The sequence below is a fragment of the Takifugu flavidus genome, chromosome 8 (assembly GCF_003711565.1).
Source record: "Takifugu flavidus isolate HTHZ2018 chromosome 8, ASM371156v2, whole genome shotgun sequence".
Taxonomy (NCBI): domain Eukaryota; kingdom Metazoa; phylum Chordata; class Actinopteri; order Tetraodontiformes; family Tetraodontidae; genus Takifugu; species Takifugu flavidus.
This window is the reverse complement of record NC_079527.1, coordinates 8,547,618-8,573,597: the sequence shown is the minus strand read 5'-3', so window position 1 is coordinate 8,573,597 and position 25,980 is coordinate 8,547,618. Positions and strand designations below refer to the sequence as shown.

The 25,980-nt window shown below is 46.0% G+C and overlaps 2 protein-coding genes across 3 annotated transcripts in view; one reads left to right on the top strand and one right to left on the bottom strand.

The window, feature by feature from the left end:
* arhgef25a (Rho guanine nucleotide exchange factor (GEF) 25a) overlaps positions 1-10,640 on the top strand; it is a 31,386-nt gene extending 20,746 nt beyond the window's left edge. For both annotated transcript variants that reach the window (XM_057040541.1, XM_057040542.1), the window contains 14 exons: positions 259-369; positions 3,035-3,159; positions 3,415-3,481; positions 3,806-3,909; positions 4,769-4,838; positions 6,048-6,137; positions 6,656-6,748; positions 7,176-7,226; positions 7,319-7,396; positions 7,503-7,694; positions 7,900-8,080; positions 8,166-8,395; positions 8,470-8,592; positions 9,063-10,640. In XM_057040541.1, the coding sequence (XP_056896521.1) occupies positions 259-369; positions 3,035-3,159; positions 3,415-3,481; positions 3,806-3,909; positions 4,769-4,838; positions 6,048-6,137; positions 6,656-6,748; positions 7,176-7,226; positions 7,319-7,396; positions 7,503-7,694; positions 7,900-8,080; positions 8,166-8,395; positions 8,470-8,592; positions 9,063-9,188 (1,641 nt within the window). In that variant the 3' untranslated portion in view covers positions 9,189-10,640. The remainder of the gene's footprint in view (positions 1-258; positions 370-3,034; positions 3,160-3,414; positions 3,482-3,805; positions 3,910-4,768; positions 4,839-6,047; positions 6,138-6,655; positions 6,749-7,175; positions 7,227-7,318; positions 7,397-7,502; positions 7,695-7,899; positions 8,081-8,165; positions 8,396-8,469; positions 8,593-9,062) is intronic.
* Positions 10,641-12,381: 1,741 nt separating this feature from the next.
* sp5l (Sp5 transcription factor-like) lies at positions 12,382-14,764 on the bottom strand. Its single transcript, XM_057040556.1, has 2 exons — positions 14,389-14,764; positions 12,382-14,083 (listed from the first exon to the last, which is right to left on the bottom strand). Exons 1-2 carry the CDS (start codon positions 14,440-14,442, stop codon positions 13,049-13,051), a joined length of 1,089 nt encoding a protein of 362 aa, XP_056896536.1. The 5' UTR covers positions 14,443-14,764; the 3' UTR covers positions 12,382-13,048.
* Between the last annotated feature and the right edge of the window lie 11,216 nt (positions 14,765-25,980).

Sequence of the window (25,980 nt, the reverse complement as noted above, 5' to 3'; positions counted from 1 at the left end):
CCTAAATTCGGCACATTAACCAGTCGGTGACATAGGCTCAACCTGATCCAGAGTTGAAAAGTTCCTGAAGACAAAAGCCTAGAAATGAAAGAGCCGTCAAAGCCTCTCAGCAGAAGAAGATTAGCATTTTTCACTGGTTGTTCTGACCTGTCTTTCCTGCTTTACTGAGTGTTAGTAACTCTATCACGGGAACATTTTATGTCATGGTCCTACAGTGTTCTGGCTGTTTGTCTGACTGTGTGCACGCCTGTGTTCCAGGAGTGGAGAGATGGCTTGGCAAGCCCCGAGGACCTGTCACCGGCTACGCTACAGTCCCCCAGCTACATAACCGACTCTCTGATTGGCTGCACATCACTGCCGAACACTCAGGTCTGCCTGCCCCCCCCAACAGAAAACCCTCATTGCTTTACTGCCTCTGTCAAAAACATTTATATATCGGTAAAGCAGGAAATATGACAAAAAAATCAGTAAATCCAGCTATTGTGTTGTTGTTGCAAAGCAAAACAAATGCACATAGATGCACCCCCACCCCCCACCCCCAAACATAGCTGCAACAGAGATAAGTGGAGCACAAGTCTGCATGTGCAGATGGTGTAAGTGAATCCGATGCTCCAGGTCAGATCGATGGAGGACGTTTTAACGGCAGCCTCTGTGATCTGTGACTCACACTTAACGTAAAGGCTTGACAGGAGGAGAAAACAAGGAGTGATCTGAAGGAGAGATGACATCTTTCACCTGATTCACCTGAGCAGCCGCGTGATCCACCAGCGCCAGTGTGAGCAGGGGGAGGATTAATGTGTTTCATCTCTTGATGGTGAATCGATGCCTGAGGACTGGATTCTTAAGTTCTGTCTCAACAACACATTAGAAGCCCTTAATGATTACATCAGAGTTCTGAGGTCATCTACCCTACCACCACCTCCCCCACCCCCAATCTTTCCCCCCCGACCAATCTGGACAGAATGAGACAGTTCAGGAAAAGGATGGGATGACAAATACAAAGGCGGGTCGATGCATTCATCCATCGCCTCTCTGGGGTTCCTGCTGTCAGTTTTCTTCCATTACAGATAAAAAGGAGTCATTGTCGGAGATTTGCGACTTTGGCAATAATGTTGTCAAATTTCAGCCTCTCCACTTTTGTGTTGTGGTCTGGAGAGTTGCCAAGACCTTTAAATTATGCTTTCAGTTGGATCCATTTTCCCAGTTAATTTATTTCTGAAACCAAAGCCATAAAATTAACACTCCCACTTGTGTAAATCCCTTAGTTATTGCTTCAGATCTGTTGATTTATAACATTTGATGTGTTCTTAATCCCCAAAGAAGCACAAAGCCTGAAGAGTAGGTTCTTATTGAGCTGGAAATCTTAAACATGTACTTGATTTAGGTTCTGTACATTTTTCAAAACTCGTGTCACTTTGTTGTCGGCTTCTGAGAGAAAAAGTGAAAAGTGAAAAAGTTGCAGCGGAGCTCGCGGAGGGGGGGGGGTTGTGTCCTGTGGGCTTTGCCACAGCACATCTGGAAGTGATCAGGGAGCCACGGAGACCTGTCAGCCCGGCTGAAGCAGTCCTAAGGGGGCAGACAAGTTGTGGAGCTGAAGGTCTTACTGGAGCCTCCACGCCTCTCTGCTCAAGTCCTGAATGCTGATTTTGCTTTATCTCTTCTGTTGTTTTCCTCTCCCTTTCAAACACAGGAGAGTTTGGAGCTTGCAAAGACGGATCAGTTTATCATAGCGATGGCAGGTGAACAAGTGAAGGAAAGCGAGAACATTCTGTGACTTTTTCCATTTGCTTATACGCCTGTCCATCCCATCTATTTATTTCCCCATCATGCAGCAACTGGTCGGATGGGTCTGAGGGATAAGGTCTGTGTGTGTGTGTGTGTGTTTAAGGTGGGGAGGCTCTGCTTGGCTGGGACAATTAAACACATGGATCGAGGTGAAGATGGACAGCTGTGGCTGCGTGTTTGCTTAGTGGTGAGGAAAGTGAATGACCTTAAAAGAAAAAGGGTGAACAACAACTCTAAAAATATCCAGAGATTGGGGGGGGAAGGGTGTTAAGACCTCGAAATAGGTTACCTGTGGCAGGCAGAAGCTCTGGTTTGCTTCTTCGCTTGTGTTGCTACATTTTGCATACTGAATCTAAATTTGCACCAGGACCCTCAAAGGAAGTGATATCAATTCCAGGAAAAAGCATGAGCGGAAGGTCATGCGTTTAACACATGAGCACAATCGATTAGATCAGCGTAGCCTTGTGTCCCATGCGAGTTTCTATTTGCAGACAGCAGGAGCGAGGATTAACGCAGCCAAGGTTTTCAGCTCAAGGCTCGACACTGGCAGGAGACGTATGAGTTCAGAGGTGTTCGTTTTAATTTGACCAGATTTTTGCCCCGAGGTCCTCTTCAAAATAACAATGGGCTGAGATGCAGGCGCAGAGCGTATGTGGAGTTGCAGCCTTACAGGTGATCAGGGTCCAACTCCACTGTGGGAACATGCAATTAGAAGCAAAGGAAGTGCGTAGTCACGTGACGCAACCGATCCAGCAATCCCTCGGATGGAAACAGTGCGCTGCCACGGCCCATGTTTGAATCCACAGGTGGCGAGACATGGAAATGTCTTTATTGCTTCCCATAAATCAGAAATATGATGTCGTTGCCAGCAGGATGCGGCAGGCGCGTTCATGGTCTCATCTGGAGCAGTGGCTCCATCAGGAACCTCGGCGGAGTTATTTGTCATCTCTTACGTCTGCAGATCCTTTAAGTCTTTATCTTTTAATGTCTCTCTCTCTATCTATCCCTGGCTGATGCCCTCAGCATGGATCATTAACGGTGACTATCTGAATTTGAATCTTCTTATCGCTCGATCTTTGTTCATCATGTCTCTCTGCTCTCGCTGGTCACGCTGGCAACCAGAGTCATTACCAGCTCTCTTGCAGTTTTCAATCCCTCCTTTAATCTTAGCATGTTTTAGCCCAGTAATCATCCACAACACAGGGGCTCCAGCTGTAAAAAGCCTCTCTGTCTGTCTCTGTCGGTTCAGGACGCTCAGATGACAACAGCTCTGCCTGATGACGGAGGCTCTGTCTTGATGGATGACACTTCCAGCCAATGGTCATCTGTGGCCGACTCTGAGGAGGAGAGAAGAAGTGCCTTAGAGAAAAGCATGTATGTGTTTTGGCCTATTTGACCGTTACTGATACGGCATCACGACAACATCACCTGACGCAGGCACAGATTAAGCCATCAAAGGATTTGGCCGCTGACTTCGGCGGCAGACATGCACCTAACATGACAAGATGAATAAAATAAGAGCCTGTCATGTTGGTTTAATGAAGTGGAATGTTTCATGTGTGCAGACTGCGAAAATAGACCTTAATGCCGCCCCTTACGCTAATCTTTCCCTGTTTCGTATCATTGCAGGTACGTACTGAAGGAGCTTATTGAGACTGAGAAGCACTATGTGGCAGACCTAGGGCTTATCGTGGAGGTAAACCTCACAGTCTGCCAGCTAAGAAACACAAACACAATCCACTCTGGCAGCAGAAAGAACTTAGTTAGGAATCCTTACATCCACTTTCCTCCATTCTTCAGTCTGCCTCCACTCCATCTTACTCAAATTTGGTGAATGATTAGCTTCAAGAGTATTGGGTTGCATGGTGATTCATCTCCTGGTGCCTTAAATAGCTGGAGATATTTCGGTTGGGAGAAGAATTGTTGCCATCTCAAAGTTAATAGAAGCTCTGTAATAGCTCATGTGATTGATGCAGCATGTTGGGATATTTGTAGACGTGGATGTGTCCCTTTCTTGCAGGGCTATATGGGCACCATGGGCTCCAGAAATATACCAGAGGACATGAAGGGAAAAGACAAGATTGTGTTCGGGAATATCCACCAAATTTATGACTGGCATAAAGAGTAAGTCTGGTTCTTTGAAATAAATGAATGAATATCCCAAAAGTGTTAAATCATTTATTAATTATATTACTGTAACATCCACTTGGGGGCTCAGATTTGGGGGACAATCCTAAAATGTCCAGAGTGGTCAAAGTGGGCGTGATTTATCTCAACAAGCAAGCAAATATTTCTTTCAAAGAACACATTTCTCTTGTTCCTTTTCTGCAGCAAAAGTAAATTATTGGGATATTATTCAGATATTAAATGCCTCGTGACACAGCTAACATCTGCTCATCTGTGCCCATTTCCACCAGCTTTAAAAAAAAAAAAAAGAATTCTCTGTAATTGCTGCATTGTGACACTAAAATACTCCTTCTTGCATTTTCACCTGCATCATCTTCCTGATTCCGTGGGCCGTGCTTTGCTCAAGGAGACACTGTTAAAAATGAATGAACCAAAAGAGAATTGGTCCCAGCAATAACTGTGTGCAGTCTGGGGTTAAATTATTGATTAAACTACTCTTACCGTGTGTTTTTATAAAAAAGAAAATGTTGGATAGAAAAGGTGGAAGCAAAAATTAGGATCATTCACTTTTTATAAAGGTTTTCTTCTAAATGTTCACTTCTGTTTGCTTTGCATGTTACTTCCAATACAATTGTGTGTAAGACTGGTAAATCAGGAAAAAGTGGAATGTTCTATATTTGCAACACTGGCATTCAGAGCCAAAGACAAACAAGAAATTGGAATTGACTGTTGTGTTTGGACAGAAGAACAATAGGTCAAATTGGAACTTCCTTTTTAGTGGGCTGATTGTGTGTGTGTGTGTGTGTGTGTGTGTGTGTGTGTGTGTGTGTGTGTGTGTGTGTTTTCTTTCCTCCAGCTACTTCCTGGGAGAGCTGGAGAAGTGTGTGGCAGAGCCAGAAAGACTGGCTCAGCTCTTCATCAAGCATGTGAGCGTCCTAAAACACACACACACACACACACACACACACACACACACACACACACACACATGGGAAGTGTCTGGGTCTCCTTCCTTGTGTTTGGCACGAGGGTAAACAGCACTAAGAAAACAGGCACAGCTCCTGTGTATTCTGGAGCGTACTCCTCTTCTCTCTCAACCACCAGCGTCTGTCCTCCATCAGTGTCTTTGTTACTGATACGTCTCATACCAGGCCTGGTTTTCTCTCTCTCTCTCTCTCTCTCTCTCTCTCTCTCTCTCTCTCTCTCTCTCTCTCTCTCTCTCACACACACACACACACACACATCCAAATGACACATTGGCCGAGTTCCAGTCTGGGTCAGACTGCTCAGGAAACAGTCAGGGAAAAAACAGCTAGAAAAGTGAGCAAGAATAAGAACAAAACTACAAAGGTTCACTTCAGACTTGATATTATTTTCCACCAACATGGCAACTGTTACATGAAAATGAAGCCCGGTGACACTTGCAGGTCAGATACAGTTACGTAGAAAGGGACAATTCCTTCCTGTTTTGGTGGATAGGACTTATTACACTCAGCAGGTTCAGAAATTCACTTTTATTTTGTCTGAACATTAAATAACATCTGGGCTTTTATTCCTTTATTCTGCCTGTAGCTGTTTGAAAGAACCCAATCAGGATCAGCCGGCTAGTTAATCATCTTAAAAGCCTTCTGGAGAATAAAGAAACCCATAACTAATCTGAGCATAGTGTGAAACGGTGTAAACAAGCGGAGTGCGAAGGCTGCCTTAATGAAAAGCAGAGAGGCTTATCTGCTTTCAACGCGTTGCCAATGTGCAACAGCTTCAACACAGGAAAGCTCTAAAAGCAGTGACGCTGCATGAATGCGCACACGCGTCCTCTGCACGATGTCCATATTCAGGAGGAGAAGCTCACTGGTTTCTAGGTTACAGCGCTGTGCTTGTTGCTAGGTACAGTCTTAAATCAACAGGCTCTCAAGGATCTGGTTACAGTCAGGGCAACCTGGGTGAATTATACATAACCCGGCACCCATGTGCAGGAGGACTCAGCACATCGGCACCCCGCCGCTAATGTAATCACAGGAGGTGCCGGCCAATCATGTTTACAGGACACATTCTTATTTTTGCTTTATTTACGATCGATTTTTTTTTTTTTGAGTCAGAATGTTTTTAATGGGTTGTCCCTTTGTGGATTGCAGGAGAGGCGCCTGCATATGTACGTTGTTTACTGTCAGAACAAGCCCAAATCCGAGCACATCGTCTCAGAGTACATTGAGACCTTCTTCGAGGTGAGTATTTTTTTTGTTGATCACACTTATCGATCATTAATCTGCGCCAGCTGGTGCTGTGGAAGCCAACTCACTTTGTGAATCACCTGAATATTTCAAGTTGGCAGCTATGAACATTTAAATGGAGCCCAAACAACAACTTTAACCAACCGCTAACCAAAAGTCATTTTTTTTGCATAGTTCTACCAATACTTGTATCAACATATGTCACTAGTTTTGGGTTATGTATACTGAGCCTTTGTGAGTTGAAACGGTGTCCAGGCTTTCCACCGGAGCCACCTGCTACTCAGTGCTGCTCCTAATGCACCATTCAGGATGTTATAAATGTTTGTCTATTCCCTTATAATATATTATACATGGCTGCTTTTAATGTGTCCATTTATTATTCAGATTGCAGTTTCTCTATTCCCGACACATCACCACTGACGAAACAAATAAACAATGCCATATATTCCCAAATGAACTGGCGTTATCCCCCATTTATGGGGTGATTTAAACGGTTGTTGTCGTCTTGTCAGGATTTACGGCTGGAGCTGGGCCACAGGCTGCAGCTCAATGACCTGCTCATCAAGCCCGTCCAGAGGATCATGAAGTACCAGCTGCTGCTCAAGGTGAAACCCAAAGTGCATTTGTTGTCGGTCGCACCACCATCACCCACGCGCACACACACATACACACAGGTGAACATGCTCACATGCATGAGAACGCACATGTGCTCCTCTGGAAAGACGCGCTTGTCTGTGTGGTGGGTGTGACGTCTGTTCAGGCTACTTTCCAGCAGGAGTGGAACCAGCAAATTATATAATGAGTTTCTCATTCTTACAGCAGGATACAGACATTATACATTAGAGGCTTTTGAAGAAGGTTGTAAAAATGGGATCCGTGGCATTAAAATGCTGCCTAAATATAAAACTCTGCCCTTTGGCGCACAAATGAAAGGTGGGCCTGGCACTCGTAAATATTTTCCAGATGTCCACGTGGTACTCCGCGCAGTAAACCTGGAATGCTGTGGTGACCATGCTGTGTTTATTTGAGCAGGACTTCCTGAAGTATTACACGAAAGCCGGGATGGACACGGAGGAGTTGGAGGTGGGTGTCCAAGTGCAAAAACACACAAAAAAAATCATCCTTGCTTTTTAAAAGTCATCCTGACCAAATGTTGCCGTTTGTTTTGCGAGCAGAAAGCGGTGGAAGTGATGTGTTTTGTTCCTAAACGCTGCAATGACATGATGAATGTGGGCAGGCTACAGGGTTTTGAGGTAATGTTGGGAATTTGAATCAGCCTCAATAAAATGCCATGCTAGTTGTTTGGCACACGCTAACCACATTCAGGTTTCTTTGTGTTAATTCCGGCTGTGATTCCAGGGAAAGATCACAGCCCTGGGCAAACTACTCCAACAAGACACCTTCACTGTCACAGAGCAAGACAGCAGCTTCATGTCGCGAGCGAAAGAGCGACGGGTCTTTCTCTTTGAGCAGCTGGTGATCTTCAGCGAACCCATTGACAAGAAGAAAGGTTTCTCTGTCCCAGGATACATCTTTAAGAGCAGCATCAAGGTGAGCGTCTGATATCCGAACAAAAGACACATCAAAAAATGCTGCCAAGGTTATGAGTTATACAACAAACGCTTGCTCGAACCGTCTGTTACACAATCCCGTGGCAGACATCTTTTATAGCCTTGCGTGTGTCACTGAGGTATTTTACGAGCCGCTCTGCGGCCCGAGTGCCTCACAGATGCTAGTCAGATGTGCTGCGTTCCAGGTGAGCTGTCTGGGGGTGGAGCCCGCCATAGACGGTGACGACGCCCGCTTTGTGCTGACATCACGGAACCCCAACGGGAGCGTGGTGCGCTTCCAGTTGCTGGCCTCGTCCCCTGAGACCTGCAGGGCCTGGATCAACGACGTGGGGCAGATCCTGGAATCCCAGCGCAACTTCCTCAATGGTGAGGAACCAAGGTTGACTTTAAAACCCCAAAACTTTTATATAGATAGTTACAAGAGTCGTTGTTGCTCCTCTGTGTTTGTCAGCCTTACAGTCGCCCATTGAGTACCAGCGGCGAGAGAGCAAGTCCAATAGCCTGGGCCGCAGCATGAGACCCCCTCTGTATGCTGCCAGCGCCCTTCGGCCCCACTCCTCCGCCTCTATCGATCGACACAAGCTGCCCTCTCTTCAGTCTCACAACACCTCCCTGCCCGCGCTTTACCTGCCCAGCCAAGGGCAGGCTCAAGGAGCCAGTGACGCGTTCTCCCCGCGAAATGTAAGTGTCTCTCTAGCCCACAAATTGAATTGTTAGAGCAACAGGGTGGATCTAAGTGTCGTTTCCATCCGCAGCCGGCCGTGGCGGGGCCGTGGCCCGCTGACTCCCACGGCCTTTCTCCGTCTCAAGTCCAGCTAGGTTTCACTGATCAAGCTGTGTCAAATGGGTTGTACACACCCACCGCACAAAGTGCACAGGTAAAGGTCACAAACCACGCATGCAAACATTTAGAGGTACAGCTGTTTATGTGCCTCTCTGTTCTGTTTAAAGCGTGGTCACACTGCAGGTAGCTGAGCTCTGAATTACCACAGCAATTATTCAAAAACGTTAGTGGGGAAAAAAATGTGGAGCCTCAGGAATCAGACCAAAATGGAAATTAATGTGCTATTATTCAACATCAAACAGGGATTTAAATGTTCTGGTTTAAACTGAATGCGTTTCTTTTAATTGAAAACGTTTGAACCTTTTTTGTGTTATAGAGTGATATCTCCCCCTAGTGGTCTACAAAGTAAATGGACGACGTCGAAATATTTCAGATCTGTCGTCTCCACTTCTTTGACTTAGCAGTTACAAATTAGAACCCATTGAAACCTACAACTCAGAAAATACCAGAAATTAACAAATAAAACTTTCGCACGTGTGATAAACATCTGCTGTATGTCTGCAGCAAAGAGCAGGCGAGGGGGGCCGCCGAGGACAAGCCATGGAAGGTGGCAACCAGGCCCCGTTGTCAGGCCCCTCAGTTGGACGCCGTCCCAGCAACCTGACCCAGCTAGCCGAGGATGACCTATGAACTCTGATACCACAGCTCGACTGGGTCGGAGGGCCAGCCGCTGAGGCCTGGTTCAAGCAGCGTCATGTGTCCTTCTGCCCTAGGCTGGACTGTTACCTGGTTCAAATGTGTTTCCCTGAGGAAAATGAAGGAACCTGGAGGGATTTATGAAGGAATTCTGAACTGCAGCTTTAAGACAACTTTCTTTATTTACTGTGCCATCCAAAAAACTGAACGTTTCCAAAGTGTGTATAGGAAGCACTCAATAACCATCATGACAAAAGGACAACTTCTGCTTTCAGCCTTTCTGCGAGTTTGTTAAGAGCGCCTCTCTTCCACGGGGGGTCAGTTTGATGCAGAAATCCATTCCTCATTGGGGCGGTCACTGGAGCTACAAGTGTGCCTGAATGTGTGCGTGTGTGAGCGGCAGCGGCTCCTCGCTCACGATTCCAATGCCCCGTGTGCGAGGAGAACATCCACGTGAATACGTTCTGTCATTCCCCTGCTGACCGCTGCGTTTGCAGAAAACACTTGACAAAGGAGGAAAAAAAACCTCGAATTTTAACCGAAAGTGGAAAAAAACAATCTTTCCTCGCCTCAGCGCTGAGGTTTCCTGTGTGCTATCTTATTCTGTTTGACTGGTCTGGCTGTTTGATCTGGACGAAAAAGGGCTCACCGGGACCCCCTGGAGGTTCTCTGTGGGCACGAGGTCCCTCAGAATACACTTAACTCCTGATACAGAACATTAAAGTGGCTCAAGCTGGCATGGCAGCAGCCAAACAAATGTTTAATGTATGTTTAGAATTATTCAATTTCAAATTAGTTAAAACAATGTACCCAGATTTTTTTTAAGTGCCAAAAACTGAAGCCTACAACTCAGCACTCTAGTTAAGCGTGTAAATATCTCAGTAGAGAGGATAACATCGGTTGTATATAAAGACAAGGGATCCGTTTTCTCACTATCAGGTTACTTCTCGTTTGTGGCCAGTAGGGGTCCCCAAAAGGCTTCCACCTGCAGTCGAGTTGGCTCACACAGCTGTACCAAAGATCAGGTTTCTCTCAATGGGATGAAAAGTGTTTCATAATCTCCCCGGAAAACAACACGATGTTACAAGGACGGTGGGATTTGTTTTACAGGGTCTGTCTGCAGTTATCCTAAACTGGTATGTTTTCATGCAAATTACTGTTTGGGCACTTTGGCCCCAAAACAATGTCACCATAGAACCAAAAGAAATGACACGTTAAACTGAGCGCGGGTCAGTTAATGCCATGTTTGACCGAGCAGGAACTGTTGTACCATATCAAATAAAAGTGTTGTTCAAAAAAACAAACAAACCCCAAAAAACTGTGCATCAACTATGTGAGTTTGTAATTTTAATGTGGATTAAAAGAACAATGAGGAGGAACTTACAGGTGTTCTGCAAAAATATGAGTGACCTCCTCCTCTGAAATTAAAAGACAAATGTAAAAGTTGATGTTAGGACAAGCATAAATCCACATTATAAACACTTTATATCAAAATATCTAATGCTGAGTGTTCTAGCATGCTATCTAGGCTATCATGACAATAACTGCCACTAAATAGGACCAATTGCTTTTCCTCTCATTAGACACAACAAGTTCTTGTTTCTGAAGCCTATATAGTAGTTATACAACAACTAACTATAAAACCTTCCTGAGTTCCACTACGTATGTGGCGAAGCCATGTACAGGCAGAAATAGCAGGGTCCTCCCAGCCAGACCTTACAGGCAGGTTGAGTAACAGCAACAAGGTGAGTGCCGACGGCAGAGAAAACGACACCTGTGCTGTTGCAACTGTTGCATAAAAATCCAGTTAAAAAGTCCAGGTGCAGGGAGGTCTTTGGGTGGGGATTCAGAGCGGCTGTACTTCCCCAGATGTGAAGCCACTGGGCCAATTATGAGGCCAGTGGAATCTCCAGTGTTAAGTGTCATTTAATTCACTGCCTCAAGCAAATGCCCCTGGGGCACCTGTAGTCGTAGGCCAGGTTCTGACATGGTGGATCTGGACCCTGATGGCTACATTTTAAAATTTGAATGGTGGTATTTAGTGAAAGTGTGGCAAAGCTGTGGGACCTCGAACAGGGGTCAAACACGTGACCTTTCAGCGGCCTCACCTACAGGAGAACTTTTTTTCCTGGGAGTGCTTAAACTCCGATATTTCAGAGCCGTTGTCTCATTAAGGTATAGAAGTCGTATCCACCAATTCTGCAATTTTCTGCATGTTTTGATGTCTGTTTTGGTTCTGTGAGGAGATACTGACTCACATTTTTATTATAAATATTGTTTTTTAAAAAAAAAGCATTTTCTGGGTGGTGTTCTGGGATTGCTTTAATCATGGTGCTGAGATTTTAGAGTCACATCCTCCTGATAAGGGTGCACATGTTGCCCCACGTCAGTAGTGATCGACCTAGTAGCTTCCTTTATTTTACACATTCGCTTCCTTATTTTCCACCTTCCTGCAAATTCTTAAGCGCGATTGCTCTAAACGAGCTTCTCTCAGCGTTCCTGGGACTTGCTGCAGATAGAGAAAGGTAACACCTTCTCCTCTCCGTGGCGTTCCCTTCGCTTAAATTTCAAAAAGGATTAAAACAAAGCAGAAGGAACCCCTGGATGAGCTGACATCTGGTTGGCTGGCCTCGGAATAAAAAGACCCATTCTGGGCAGTAAAGCCGAGCCGATCGTAGCGCCGCTGTGATATATGGAGCTCCGGGACAGAGGGGGTGAGGGGGGTATTAACTTTCACAAGGGTGCAAAATCAAAGGGAGTTCCTGTCACCACTGAGGGGGTCTGAACAACAGGGGTCCCATTCACAGGGAATTCCTCCCCAGTGCCCTGCGCTGCATCTGTTGACTCAATCTTAGCCATTGTGAGAAAGAAAACACTCATTAAAAGCCACATGACTGTGAACTTGATTGCAGAGAGTGCGACAAACAGCCCCATCAATGGTTTGGCTATTAACCCCGAGGTGTGAAAATCTTTGAACAGCCCACCATGTCGGAGCTTCTTAAGGAGCTTCTTCCTTCACACCAGCAGCACAATGAGTGGCCATTGTTGTCTGAAGGCAAACAAATTATCATATAAATACAATGTTAGAGCTTTAGGAGTCCCAGGTGCAGCTCATATTCGCACATGTATTAAATGATTGACTTCACAATCAGCCGTCGTGTTGTAAGAAATGGAACTGGAAGCAGCCTGATAGTTTCAGCAAAACAGCCTTTATTCAAATTTACATGCGGTCGAAGTCCTGTTTAAAACTGGTCAAGATGTTTATACAGAATTTACATTTAAAACTTTTGCTCATTTTTAGATTGGATTAATCTCCATTCCAGCATTTATTTCCAAGATCCAAACCCCAAAGGATATATAATCGCTTTTGTTTGGGATTAAAAATTTAAAATCAACCACAGTAGAATTATTCTCCCGTTGTGGGGGCTTAAAATAAATCCTAAACCTGATCAGCGAACCTCACATTAAGATAAATTCTCAGGAATTTTCCTGATGTCTGCAACACAAAGTATTTACAAAATGTGAGATTGAAAAAAAAAACATCATTTTTTGGAATTTTTTTAGTGAAAATTTAGATGTAGCCTACTTTATTAAATAGTTTTGCTCCAGCAGAAATCTGAAACATATATTACTGAAAAAAGGCTTCAAGTATTCTTTAAAGGTGCTCCACCTTAAACAACACACAACGCTTTCATTTGAAAATGATTCCAGTTAGTTTTTTATAGTACAACACAAAGTCCAAAATAGCACTTGGACCACAGGCGATATTTCGGAAACTGCTTTCTCCGTTAGTGCAAACCCATGGCAGCGAGTCCCAGTCCGTCCAGGGACCGATCAACATCGATGGCTCGTGATTACTCTCTCTTGATATTGCTGAGCAGAGGGTCCGTGCTGTGCGAAGGTGGCCCAGACCGACTCTTTCGGGTCTGGTGGGTCTTGACGTGCTTGGAGAGGTGGTCGCTCCTCATGAACCTCTTGCCGCACTGCTGGCAGCCGAAACGTTTCTCTCCGGTGTGCGTGCGGAGGTGCCGCTGCAGCTCATCTGAGCGGGTGAAGCTCTTGCCGCAGAAGAGCCAGTTGCAGATGAAGGGCCGCTCCCCGGCGTGCCAGCGCAGATGCGCCTTCAGGTGAGAGGTCTTCTTGTACACTTTCCCGCAATCGGGAATGTGGCAGACGTGAAGTCTCTTCTTTCCGAACTCCAAGCCGCCGCCATTCGCCTGGCAGTTGGGGCACTTGCAGCGGCGGCAGCGGCGTGTGGAGCTCAGCAGACCTTTGGAGGTGCCCTGGAGGAGAGCAGCAATCTGGGGCTGGTGGCCCAAAACAAGCTGCCTTCCTAGGGAGAAGGGGTGGTTGGATGGGGTGGTGTTGGTTTGGGGCAGACTCCACCATTGCTGGCCATCCTCCAGGTGGCCTGAGGGCAGGTGTTGCCTGGCCGAGGAGTTTTGGAGGAAGCCAGGAAAGTTTTGCCCCACGCCGTTATGCTGAGGGTAGTAGTGGGAGGTGTTGGACTGCGGCTGGGAGGACAACACTTTTACAGGAGACAGTTCAAACGAGTAGGAAGAGGGAGTCTCGGCTGGCGGGGTGAGAGGCAGCTCGTGGTGGTGATGGTGGGTGTGGTGGTGGTGGTGCAGGCTGGACTGCATGTGTCCGGGGAACTGCACCTTGGGCACGGTGAAGGTCATCTGGTGCGTGCTGAGAGCGGCGCCGGGCGCCATGTCGTTGCTCCAGAGCTGAAACATCCCTGACGTGGAGCTGACGGCGCCCTCGTAGGGGAACTGAGCTCCCTCCGAGCCCATGGTGCCCCCCACCTGCCAGGCCTGACTGCAGGTGGTGGCCAGAAAGGAGAGGGCGCTGGGCGCTCCCTCTGGAGAGGAGCTGGGCGTCCTGTCCTGCAGAGATAAATACAAATATTTTTCTATTCTAAAAACGTTCATCTAAAAAGTAACATCAATGCAAATTAGGAAGAAAAAGAAAAATTGTATTCACTCTGGCTAAAAGGTTTTAATACACATTGAAAAACTTGAGCAACTTAGCATTTTCTTCATGTTAAGCAAAATCAAGATGTCCGGGTAATTAATTAAATCGCTATAAGCAATAAGGTAATTAATTGAATCGCAATAAGCCTATTAATCGGTTTTAGAGATAGTATTTTCATCCCTGCGCGTCGTGTCAAATACCAAATCCGACAACAAACCTGCAAAAAGGTGTGTAAAAAGTTATCAGTCCTCTGGATCGCCAGTGCAGCCATCGGTCCTCGCACTCCTCCGCGCACCTGCAACACAAACTGTGCCGAGAGGCGACGACGCGCAAACTCTGGACTACAGCGCAGAGCTGACGCTCACATTCGGGTCTCCGGTGACTCAGAGGAGCGCACTGGGGAATCCCGCGTCATTCAAATATCCCTCAGTCCGGGAAGTGAAGGCTTTTCAGTGCCTTTGCAGTCCGGAAGATGAGTTCGGCGAAGCAGGAGTTCAGAGAGCAGCGAGGCGCGCAGTAAATCCCGGTGATCATCTTAAAGGCGCTCGGGCTGCATCTTCTCTTTATAGAGAGAAAAAGATCCTCTCAACGGGGTCTCCAGTATGATGCAGGAGTGGAGGGGGGTGAGGGGGAGGGCGAAAAGGAGGACGGGGGAGGGGGTTGTTGTTATATGAGAGGGTGGGCTACTCGTTATTTCACTCAATTTCAACCAAACGCTGACCCCGAGGACAGACGCCTCCTCCAATTGTTCGCAACATCAAGATCGCGGATGGCATGAAAAAAATGAATAAAAAGTTTCTGAACTCGCCTTCACATTTTCTTTTTGATTAAATTGAAGTCTCCCAAGGATAGCATGCGAATAAACAACAATAGAACTTTACATTGCTGGCTGTTAATGTGTCAGCAGCTTCTGACATGAGGATTCTGCGCGATTACAAAATGCTTAGTCGTTTAGAAGATCTAAGAATAAAAGAGCCAGCTTAGTCAAATCGTTTTCTCTCGGGGAGTGTTTGCCTATTCCTCCAGCTCCACTGTGGAGATCCAAGCAAAGACAGCAAAGACATGGAATTAATATTTGGTGATGATATGCAATAAATAAATTTGTGGGAAAAGATGAAGAAAACTTGGCATACAAAGCTGAAAGTGCAACTTTAACACCACAATGCGCACTTGAATGCAGCACTTTAGTATTTGTTTAGGATTATTTAGGCCAGAAAGAGGTTTAACGTGATTAAATCAGACTTTTCTTTCTGAAGTAATTTTTTTTTCCTTCTCCTTAAAAGTTAAACTATGCGCTCCTAAAAATTCATCACGCTGCATATTTCATTTTTAGTGACTCATGTGAGGTCAGAGGAAATTAAATTCACTTTTTTCCAGCACAGGCTGGCACATTTTTCCCTCTTACTGCTGCCTGGGAGCAGCTCCTGGGCCTGGTCGGTGTGAAGCTTGCACACAGTGGCGGCGTTTTCCCTCACAAAGCGAGCTGATAAAACTCAATCAAAGCTCCTGAGTTCTCACCGGTGGGTGACATGTCAAATAGGCCGCCCTGTGTGACACTCTCACATCGCAGGGTTCAAGTCGAGGCCGCCTCAGATCTCCTCCATTAAATGCAGATTGGGGCTTAATCTCATTTTGTAAGTCTGTTCACCATTACAATGTTAAGAGTTTAAATCCAGGCTGGGAATCTGTTTTCTCATGCAAATTCCTGGTTTCTCACTCATGCACTCCTCACTGTTTCACAGACTTGTGAACCTTAAATAAACGTACCCCGAGGAGCAGCCAGGTGATTTAGGAATCTCCCAGTTGTATGCATTTAAAGACAAATGTTAACTATTTTCATGTGTGAGTGTTGCAATTAACAGTTTTAAATAAATGTGGACGTCACTAAACTGCAATCAGTGATGAAACAGTGGACCCGAAAGTGTAAAATCACAGTTAACTGACCTCAAGGGCCCTCAATTGAATTAAACACATGTGCTTTTTCCAAATTACTACATTAAAATCACAAATCTCTCTGCAAAAGTGTGAAAGGAAATTACCAAAACAAAGGGCAGGATTCCATTTAAGGGGAAGGTTGATTGATACATTAATGTGGAAATGTTCCCTAAAGTCTGCAGTGTTTTTACACGAGACCGACAAAAAAAGGACATATTCAGTGCTTGACAGAAGTCCAACATCACATATTTCACATCCAGAATTGACTGAAAATGATTGATGGAGCACTCTCGTACCAAAAAGTGCACATTAGGGATCAAAAGGAGCCAGCAAAGAGGAGCGCGGAGGACGTAAAAATGGCAGCTTAATGCTGAGATGGAGCGCGGTGGGTTTATTACAGAGCAGAAGTTGTTAATTACCCTGATTCTTATTTCCTGTCCCCTGCACCCCACGCCACCCCACCCCCACTGTACTGCCTCCCAGATGAGGCGCTTTGAAGTGCAAAGTACTCTCTCCTCACTTTGAACTGTGAAAACAATGCTCATGTGGTGGTGCTTACCTTCCCCATGTTACCTCATTTAAATAGACCTGGATACGGCTTCCACCATTTTCAAGGGAAAACTCCGCCAGAGAAAGAGGTCCCTGTGTTCATTAAACAGCTGTTCAGATTGCTGGTAATCAGCACCCCCCCCCCCCCCCCCACCCCTTCCCACCCCGTCCGTGGATGCCGCCGCTGGCTGCTCCGACTGGGTGGCTACCAGCAAATTTGGAAACTGGAGCTGGCTAAATCCCACCAAGGCTGGCCGTTTGAACGTGCGCGTCTCAGAACAGAGAGAAACGTCTGTGTTCGAGGTTCTGGGACTGATGTGGATGCTCTTCCACAAACACACAACTCCTGCTGTTGTTACTGTGCCTGCGGGGCAGCTTGAAACCCCTCAGATCGCAAAATTGCCCCAGCTGTCTTGACCATCTGCACCCAAACAAGAGGAGACCAGCCTTTGTACTGGTGGCCACGCAAAAGAGGTCGTTTTATTGCGCGAGGCCGTGTCAATGGCCCTCGTGTGACAAATACGGCCTAATGGATGAGAAAGAGAGCATGTAGGCGCCTGCTGCTAACTGTACTGTTTCACTCTTTAGCCATTCAGTAACCCAAGACGGGGCAAGATGGGGCGTAATTACCGTGATATTCGGTACAACAGCTGGACTTTACAGTGCAACAATTCTATGCCTCATTCAGGAGTCTCTTTCCTGTTTCCTACTGAGTCAGAAATGTGTGTCCCAGCATGAGAGCAGGATATTAAAGACAGGCTGATGCATGCAATGCTGGTGTACCCCGTTGTTGCCTTGCTGCGCTCAGTGGGGAATATTTTAAAAACTGGGATTTTAGCTGGGACTGTGCACACCCTCTGCTGCTCCTCTGTCCATGAATAAACCCAAGAGATTTGGACTCATTTGACCAAGGTGAGACATTTGAAAGTTTGGGTTTGCCAGCTGTTGAACTGGAGCTAAACTACTGATGTCAAAGTCAGTAACTGATCAGAGAAAGGGGAAAATGGTGGACAGGACTGGTTAGCTAAACATAAACAAAGACAAAAGCATGTGGAGGGAAAGAAATGCTCCGGACACTCATGACGACACCTGTCACATATGGCAGAGGGGGCAATATTGTGATATACAGCTGAAGTGCACAGACGAGTAAATGTTCTTCGGCGGAAAAACACGTTCAGTTCCATTTTGGCTTACAAAAAGCTAAATAATAAATCCATCTGTAATCGACTAAAAGGGAAGCATAAATCATAGAAATACAGTTTTGTGTCGCTGCCTCATATCACAGCTGGAGTGTGTACAACAGTTTACATTGTTTGATGGGTGAAAAGCGGAAAACTCCCATAATTCCCTCATCTCTTGTCCGTTAGCATGTACCAAAACCCCAAAATCTCCCGACTTGGGCAGACACAGACATCCTCCACTTGTCAAAGAAAACTTTTATCAATACCAAGAGCACTTGAAGTTTGTTTGCATTTTGTTTTCCAGCACTCTTAACAACTTCAGAAGTCAGATCACAGGAGTATCTGATCAAAGCGCTCCGTGGTTAGTTCTGGAAACACAGGAGTGCTACGCCACGCTTTGATACTCCACATCAATATTTCAATTCAACAATCACTTGACATGCACCCGTACTCCCGGAGAAAGACGAAAGGAGGGAGAGAGAGCGGGAGGATGTATTAAAAAATGGATTGCAGGAGTCTCTGCCTTCCTCACCTTTTATAGCAAGCGGCTAACTGGAGTCAGCGCTAACCCTAAACCCTGGATTTTCTATCATAATTAAAAGTCAAGCTTACGCACAAAACTGGCGTCTAGATTCCCTTCTGAGCCAAAGAGCCCAAACACTTGTCATAGAAACTGTGAGCAGGGGATGCGTTTCATGTTTTATCAAAGGAGCCTCGTACAGGAACTCCGGTGATAAAGATGAATGAGGTCCATCTGCCAAATGTCACTTTCATGGTGCTTCATGATCATTTCATCATCTCGACAGGATGTGCCGCGCTTTGAAGGTTTCGGCCTATAAAATATGGTGTTTGATCTGGAAGAGACTTGTGGCAAAGTTGCAAAAAAAAAGATGTGTAGCTGATGAAAAGATAATAAGTGAGACAACGCGCTGCCGTAGAGTTTAATGGTAATATACATCACTGGCGTCAAGTGAAGAGTTCCTGGGTTCAATTTATGGCACAAGCATCTTGATACGGAAACAAGTTTGATTATTTGGATGATGAACTACTCAAAGCTCTTGACATGTCCTCAGTTGTCCAACACGTCATAACGGTGACATAACTTTTCACCTCAGGACAAAACTTGAATGAAAAACAAAATGAAAAACTTGAACCTGTATTTAGTCGGGGATTTTCAGAGACATTTTGAAGCTCTCTGTTTTCAAGTCAACATATTGATACATGAACAAAATTCTTTTCATCAATAGTCCTGTCAAGATCCAGAGTTTTGCTGAAAACTATAGCGCTCAGTTGTGACTCAGGCTTGGTAAATATTATTTTCCTGATTATAAAGCTCATCATGTTAGGGTTATGTAACTTAAAACACTTATATTATCTCATAACATTATGTAACATAATCAGGAAATGTTAGTTTATCTGTAATTATTAACACCGGTGTAACTTTTTCCAGGCTGCATGACTCAGTGTAGTTAAATAACCATATTTAATATGATACTCATCAGGAGTTTGCCGATAAAATGGTCCTGACTGAATTTGCTGCTGCTTATTTGAGTGCTATCTATTCATGTTAATTCAAACTCCGACACAGCATTTAAAATTTATGATGACTAATTTACCCGGGAAAATGAATTGTTTATTCATAGGGTTTGCTCTGTAAATTCCCTAAAACGACGAATTCCTTGCAATTGCCTGTCTGTACACAGCCGCGTAAAATGAATAATAAAGAGGGAAAGCTCAGAGACAAACGGGGGGAAAAACAATGGGAACTTTTCAATCATAAAGCGTTTAAATAACAGCGAACCGAGCTAAGCCGTTAGCTTTAGCGTTCGTCAATATCGCACCCAAATGCGCTGGAGGACGCAGAGGCCGACGTCCTATTTAGATGGGACCGTAAATGATCACCGGACTACAACAGCGCTGCGTCTAATCCCGTAGGACACCAAGGGGGGAACACTGGGAAAATAATCCGGACTCTCGTTCCTCAGTGCAGCGTGACATCTGGGAGAGGGGCCCTCGTTGGTTATTCTAATGGCAAGGTTCCAGCGGGAGTCGGAGATGCAAAGCAGGAGCGGAGGTACATGAGCAGAGGAGTGCCGCACAAGCCCGGCACTGGGTTTATTTGTAAAGGTACGCCCGCGGTGCCACTACCTGTTAAGCCCCCCTGTCAGCGCAGCCGCGTAATGTGAGGGGAAGTGTCACCCTGTCAGCGCCGTGCCGGGGATCAGCCGGCTGTTTGCCGCGCACGCCGCGAACCGAGCCGAGCCCCGAGCAGGAGGAGGAGGGGAGGAAATGACACCGAGGCTCTTTCATCTAATCCTCCCGGTGTAATTTGCACCTCAGTAAGTTTAATTGATGACTCCTGATCAAATGCTCGCCTTTGAAAGTAAAAATCTTTGGGATTGTTATTTCCCCCTTCAACCTGTAAAAAGAATTATTAATGCACCCAGTGATGAAGTTCTCGGTGATGGATCGGGCTTCTCGGAGGGTGAACTTTGGGCTGCAGCAACTGTTGTCGATATCGGGAGCAATTCCACCACAGCCAGCGCATCCGTTCACATTTCGACGCTAAAAACTTCACTGAGTCAACTTGAGCAGACTCATTCTTCCGTTACACGCACCTGGTTCCCCCCAACACACACAGGCACACACACCTCCCCCAGAGATCCAACCTGATCCTCAGTGCCATTCATACAAATGGAGAGTGACAGGCGAAACTTATCAGTGTCAACGCCAGGCTGCTCTGCGGGACTTTGATTCCGCACTTTTCCCACAGCTGAACAGAAGGCTGTGCTTTGCAAAACAAACCAACAAACAGGGAACCTGAACAGCGTGATGAAAGTGTAAACAACACGGCCCGGTAACATGCCCCACAACCACGACACTTCCTAAGTAGGTTACCGTGGAGGGTAACCCAATTTAACACGTGCGTCTGATCGTAGCCGAGAAGTTCGAGAAGTTCAGGACGCGCCGGTGAGGTGTGGTTGTCTCAGGACCTTGGCCTTAAAAAAAACAAAAAAAACCGAAGGCCTCTGCCCCGGTGCCCTTGCACACATACAAAGCGCATCATTATCAAGAAAATTTTTAGGGAGTCAATCTATTGATGTTGCTCAGCTAATTGTAAAGCAGGGGATTCAAAAGCAGATGTTGCATTTCAAAGCGGTTGTGAGCAAGGAGACAGGTTATGATTTATGCTAAAACGTGTGGCTTCAAAGAGCACAACGCCGCTTCTAAACAAATTGAACAAGTCAAGCGCTATTCACCCAGGACCGGGATGGAGCCCAGTGCATGTAGATCAGAGGCTCCCGGCTGCCGCTTGTAATATCGCTCAGTGGAGGAGGGGGGGTCCCAAAGGGTGTGTGGGGAAGGGGGGGATGGGGTAGCCAGCACGCAGGGGCCAACACTGAGCAAGGCCCACGCAGGAAGGAATTATGTACGAATGCAGCTGCAACACCTGCACAGCAGCCCCCCCCATCTCCCCACCATCAGCAGCACCACCACCACCACCACCTTTCCCTCTGCTACCCTCCTGGAGCATCCTCCACACCGGCAGGGGGTGGGGGGGGCAGCACCTTGAGACTTGACATCCTTTCTGTGGATGGCACAATTATTTGGGAGGAGATGGGAGCGATGGTGGGAGCAGACGCTCTGATGCAAGCATTAAGAGCACGGTTCAAGCTTTGTGAGGGGGGGGGGTGTCTTTAAACTCCTGCTAATCACCTCCAGAGAACGTCTCTGCTAACTGAGCCTCACCCGCGGGGACACGGGGGCCCCTGATATTGATGTTTAACAGTCATTGATATGTGGCTGTTTGTTTTCTTTCTTTAACATAGAGGAGTTTTGGATTGTTTCATTTATCCATTAAATGCGCCGGCAGTAAATAAATCGCCCGTCTCTTCATTAATTTTACATCACTGCAGAGGAATTGTTGACATTTGCCACATGCGCGAAGAGACAGGCGGCGTGGACCCCTCTCATAAGTCGTTTTTCCGTCTGTTTTCCTCTATTTGATGCCACCTAAATTGGGACGGGAGAAACGAATTGCTAAATTTTTAATTAACTTCACAACATCTGCACTTGTGCTTTGAGAGAGCAGAGATTTCCTTTTAACCTATTCCAACACATTTGCACACCAAGGTAAATCTCGATGCTGGCACTCTCACAGAAAGGAAGTGGAAGGGAAAAAAAAGAATCAAAAATGGAAATGAACTCTCACTTGTGTGTGCAGATCAAAGAGGCAGAATTATTCAACTTTTTACCATTGCTTGATCTTCGAGAGAGACGAGAGGAGAAAGTAGGGGAGATCGAGATGGATGAATCAGTTTGAGTTTGAGTTTCGCCAGCTCATCTACCGTATTTACATTTGATGTCTACTTTGTGGGCCGCTGCTTTGTGGAGGTAGGGCAAGCGGAGGCTTCTTTTTCAATCGCTGTCCCCTCCTTGCACACACACACACACACACCACACACACACACACCACACACACACACAACACACACACACACACACACACACACACACCAAATTTACAGTGCTACAGACCGTGCTACAGACCTTCCTCTCTTGTAACGTGAGCTGCCAGGACCCCCCACCTGCGCCTCCACTCATCCAGACATCTGCACGGGCATCCCTTACTCACGTGGGTGATACCACAGCACAAATAATCTCCTTTGACAAATCTCCCTTTGATACAGCGCACACAATAATGGCTCTATAGGAAAATCCCCCCCCCCCCCCCCCCCCCATTAAATACGTTCAACAACAAAGCTGCACTTCAACATGTTCGATCGTTGTGTTAAAATGTTTTTGCAGTTTCATATTTGTCCACAAGAGGGAAGTGTTTCCCTGTTATATGGACCCCAAGAAGCATAATACAAGCGCAAGGTCTGTCTGTCTGGGTTTAATATAAATACAGAAACTGTCCACATTCATTTACATCAGCAGCATAGGGCCTATTTGAAGGTACCGGGATGTGTGTGAGTAGGCACAACACTAAAACATTGCCTTGAAGATCTTTCTCTCAGTAAAGCTGGTTTTGTCTTGTTTTTGCTTTTTTCTACTCTGTTATTTGTGTTAACTCTTGTAAAAGAGGTTTTCTTGCTTTCAACATTCTTAAGTTTGTAAAAAAAATCAGCCTCAGCTGAGTCAAAACAATGTCCTTCATCTACCTGCCAGATATGGTCCGTGTCAGATCTCCCTACAAATCTTCCTTTCTTTTTTTTTATTGTGGGGGACTAAAATTCATCTTGTCTGGATTATCTATATATCATCTTTTCTTGCAACATTTTTTTTTAATAATACACAACAAAGCCACGTAAAGTTGCCGCGGGCTGGTTGGGAGGTTTGGATCTGGCCTCTGTGTTATTTGACAGGCCTTCATGTTGTACAAACCCCCTGCAGAGGAGCAGCCTCACTTCAGAAAGTCTCCTTTGATTGCACTGAAAAGTCTGAATTTAAGCTGGTTTTACATAGTGTTTAATTCTCTCCATTAAACGTAAACTGTTGTGATTATATAATGTATAACTCGTTTTGTTGGCACAGATTTATTTTTAGCACTACTCACATAATTACACACCGGCTTGTATATTTGAAGTCCTGCAATTTCCCACGTGGTGTGTTTTAATCATTTTAAAATATGAAGTTGTTCTCGAGTGTGTGTGTGTGTGCGTGCATGTGTGTGCAACCGTGTGTGTGTGTGTGATTGGGGGGCAGGCTCTTGGCTTTGTCTGCCTGTTGAGTGGGGCCATCAGATAACAGTCAGGAGGACAATGGCGCTCCATTCTGAGGACTCTCTTAAATGAGCAGGAAGCGGCGGTGAGCGCCTTGCCGAGGTTTCTGGTAGACTCCCTGGGGTCTGCTCAGCCCCGACAGAGCACGCCACCACTGAAAGGCTGGAGAGCAGGAGAGGAAATTAGAAGCTAGTGGCCATCCAACTGGAGCCAGGGGCGCCCTTTGATGCCAAAGCTTAGAATGGAAGTGAAAGAAAAGCGGAGAGTCGGGGGTATTTGCAACATGTGAAAAAAAGTCTCATCATGAAAAAAAATCTATTCTGGGGGATGCAGATCGTCACACATTTGATTATACATTTTGACTTATTATCTGGTGAAGATGCTGGGATTCCTTGCACTGGTGGAATATCATCTTGTAGCAAATGCAGCTAAAATGCACACTGGTGATATGGATGGTGCCTGAATGCTGGTAGGCAGAGCTTTCAAGTGGCCGACCCGTGTTGCAGCCCTAATGTATGTCTGACGTTGGAAGGAGGTGGCCAAGCTGGTTTGTATGTTTATTTGCATGCACTCTGCTTGGTTGTAGCCTGGTCCAATCTACACAAAGCCTCTCTTTTGTTTCACATCTGCGCGGCCACGGCTCATGTGTGCACACCAGTGATGTCACGATGCTGAAGGAAGGCAGCGTCTGCCGGTACAATTCAAAGCCCACGTCCCCGAGTCCCTCCATCCGGCTTCTTTCAGTGTGATACGTGACTCGAAGTGTGTCGTGATGGGTCCTTTGAACCCCCCAGTGGAACAGCCACCGGCCAGAGAATCTGTTCTCTACATTAACTGTTAATTAACTATGGAAACACAATCACGTGAATCCAGCCCCCAACCACCCAGGCTCAGAACGACACGGATGCTGCCAGATGTTTTCTGAAAGAGGTTGGTTGTGTGTTGTCTTTATGTCCTCCCCCCTCGTCAGAGACGTAAACACAAGGCCTGGACCTGGAGCCCTTCTCTACAGTGACTTCACTCTTCCCCAAGATGTGTTTAAACAAAGGATAATTACTGTATATCATTGTGACAGATCAGTAATAATGTAAAGCTGTCAGTAATTCTTATTTTACATGCACATTGATGCATGTCTTCTGCTCCATCGATGCCTCCACAGGATGACGTCCCTCTGTCTCGGCACATTCTGGGCTCACAGAAGTCTTCTTGGTAAAACCCAAGGAAACCAGGTATATTTGCTTAACTGCACTAACCTCGGACAGAATTCCAGGATTACCAACGCTTTAGTCAAACTAATCCAGGACCCAAATCAGGATGATTCGCTGACCTCAGTGTGAGGTCAACCCTGAGTCTGCTGCGTCTCAAGTACCCACTCCACCAGATCCACACACACACTGGTGCCATGACAGCGAGCAACACAAAACCTTAAATTTTATTCGGAGATCTTATCGAGGGCATTGTTGTTGTCTTCTCTCTGGTGCACGGCCCTTTTCAGAACGTTATTGTCGGCTGCGGGGACATTTTAATGACGACGCAAACAAGGGAAGCGCCGTTTCGCCGTGTTGACAGAAGTGTTGAAGTGCAGCGGACAATGCGGCATCAACCCTCTCAGTGCGGTTCAAGGCTGTGTCGCTGTTGTGTACTTGAGCTGCACAATGCGTTGGCATGCTCCACAGTGGGACACATCCCAAAACCAGACTTTCTTTCTCACTGGGGGTGAAAGTAGCTCCCAAACCTCCTTTGATAAATTGTTTTTCTGGAGTTGATAAAACTGTGCAGCCTTGTCGCGGGTCGTGATCGTTAATGCTGCGGTTGTCACTGTAACTCTGGGATAAAAAACAACTTAGATGCAAAGGGTTTTAATTCTTCTACCCTATGATATCCTGTCAGGAGACCGAGGCAATGTCAGCAAGGAAAGGAAGGTCAGACCCAGGGCTTGTCTTTTATTGTCTGAAGATGATAGGTCGCCTGGGTAAATATGTCAAAGGTGCAATCTTTTTATTGTTGGTTTTTTTGGTCCGATTTAGTCTTGGCACGGAGGTGCAGTGCTTAACACCATGGCAGAAATGTTCTGGGTTAGGGTTAACATGTTCCCGGCTATGCCTGTATTTTGTTTCTCCTGTTTCCTTTCAGCATGTCTGTGGGTGATTACCGCGTGTGTCCCGCTCTGGGCTGGTGACCTGTCTAGACTCCAGCATCCCTGCAACCCTGATTAGGAACAAGCTGAGGAAAACAGAAAGCGGATAGTCTCCAAGATGTAGATATGGAGGCTGCCCTCCAAAACTAAAATAAGAAAAATCCAGATTACATTATGTAAGCTTACGATAGCTGCTAGCTTATTGGCATTTTATAGTAGCAGCTGTAGTTCATGCATTGAATGTAACATGCTGTATGTAACTGATGGAGGAAACTCATCTA

What these genes read in the sequence shown, in the direction of transcription:
- sp5l (XM_057040556.1), bottom strand. Translation starts at nt 14,442, where the DNA reads ATGGCTGCACTGGCGATCCAGAGGACTGATAACTTTTTACACACCTTT. An exon ending in TTTTACACACCTTTTTGCAG is followed by an intron (nt 14,084 to 14,388) that starts GTTTGTTGTCGG and finishes TTATCTCTGCAG; the next exon opens with GACAGGACGCCCAGCTCCTC.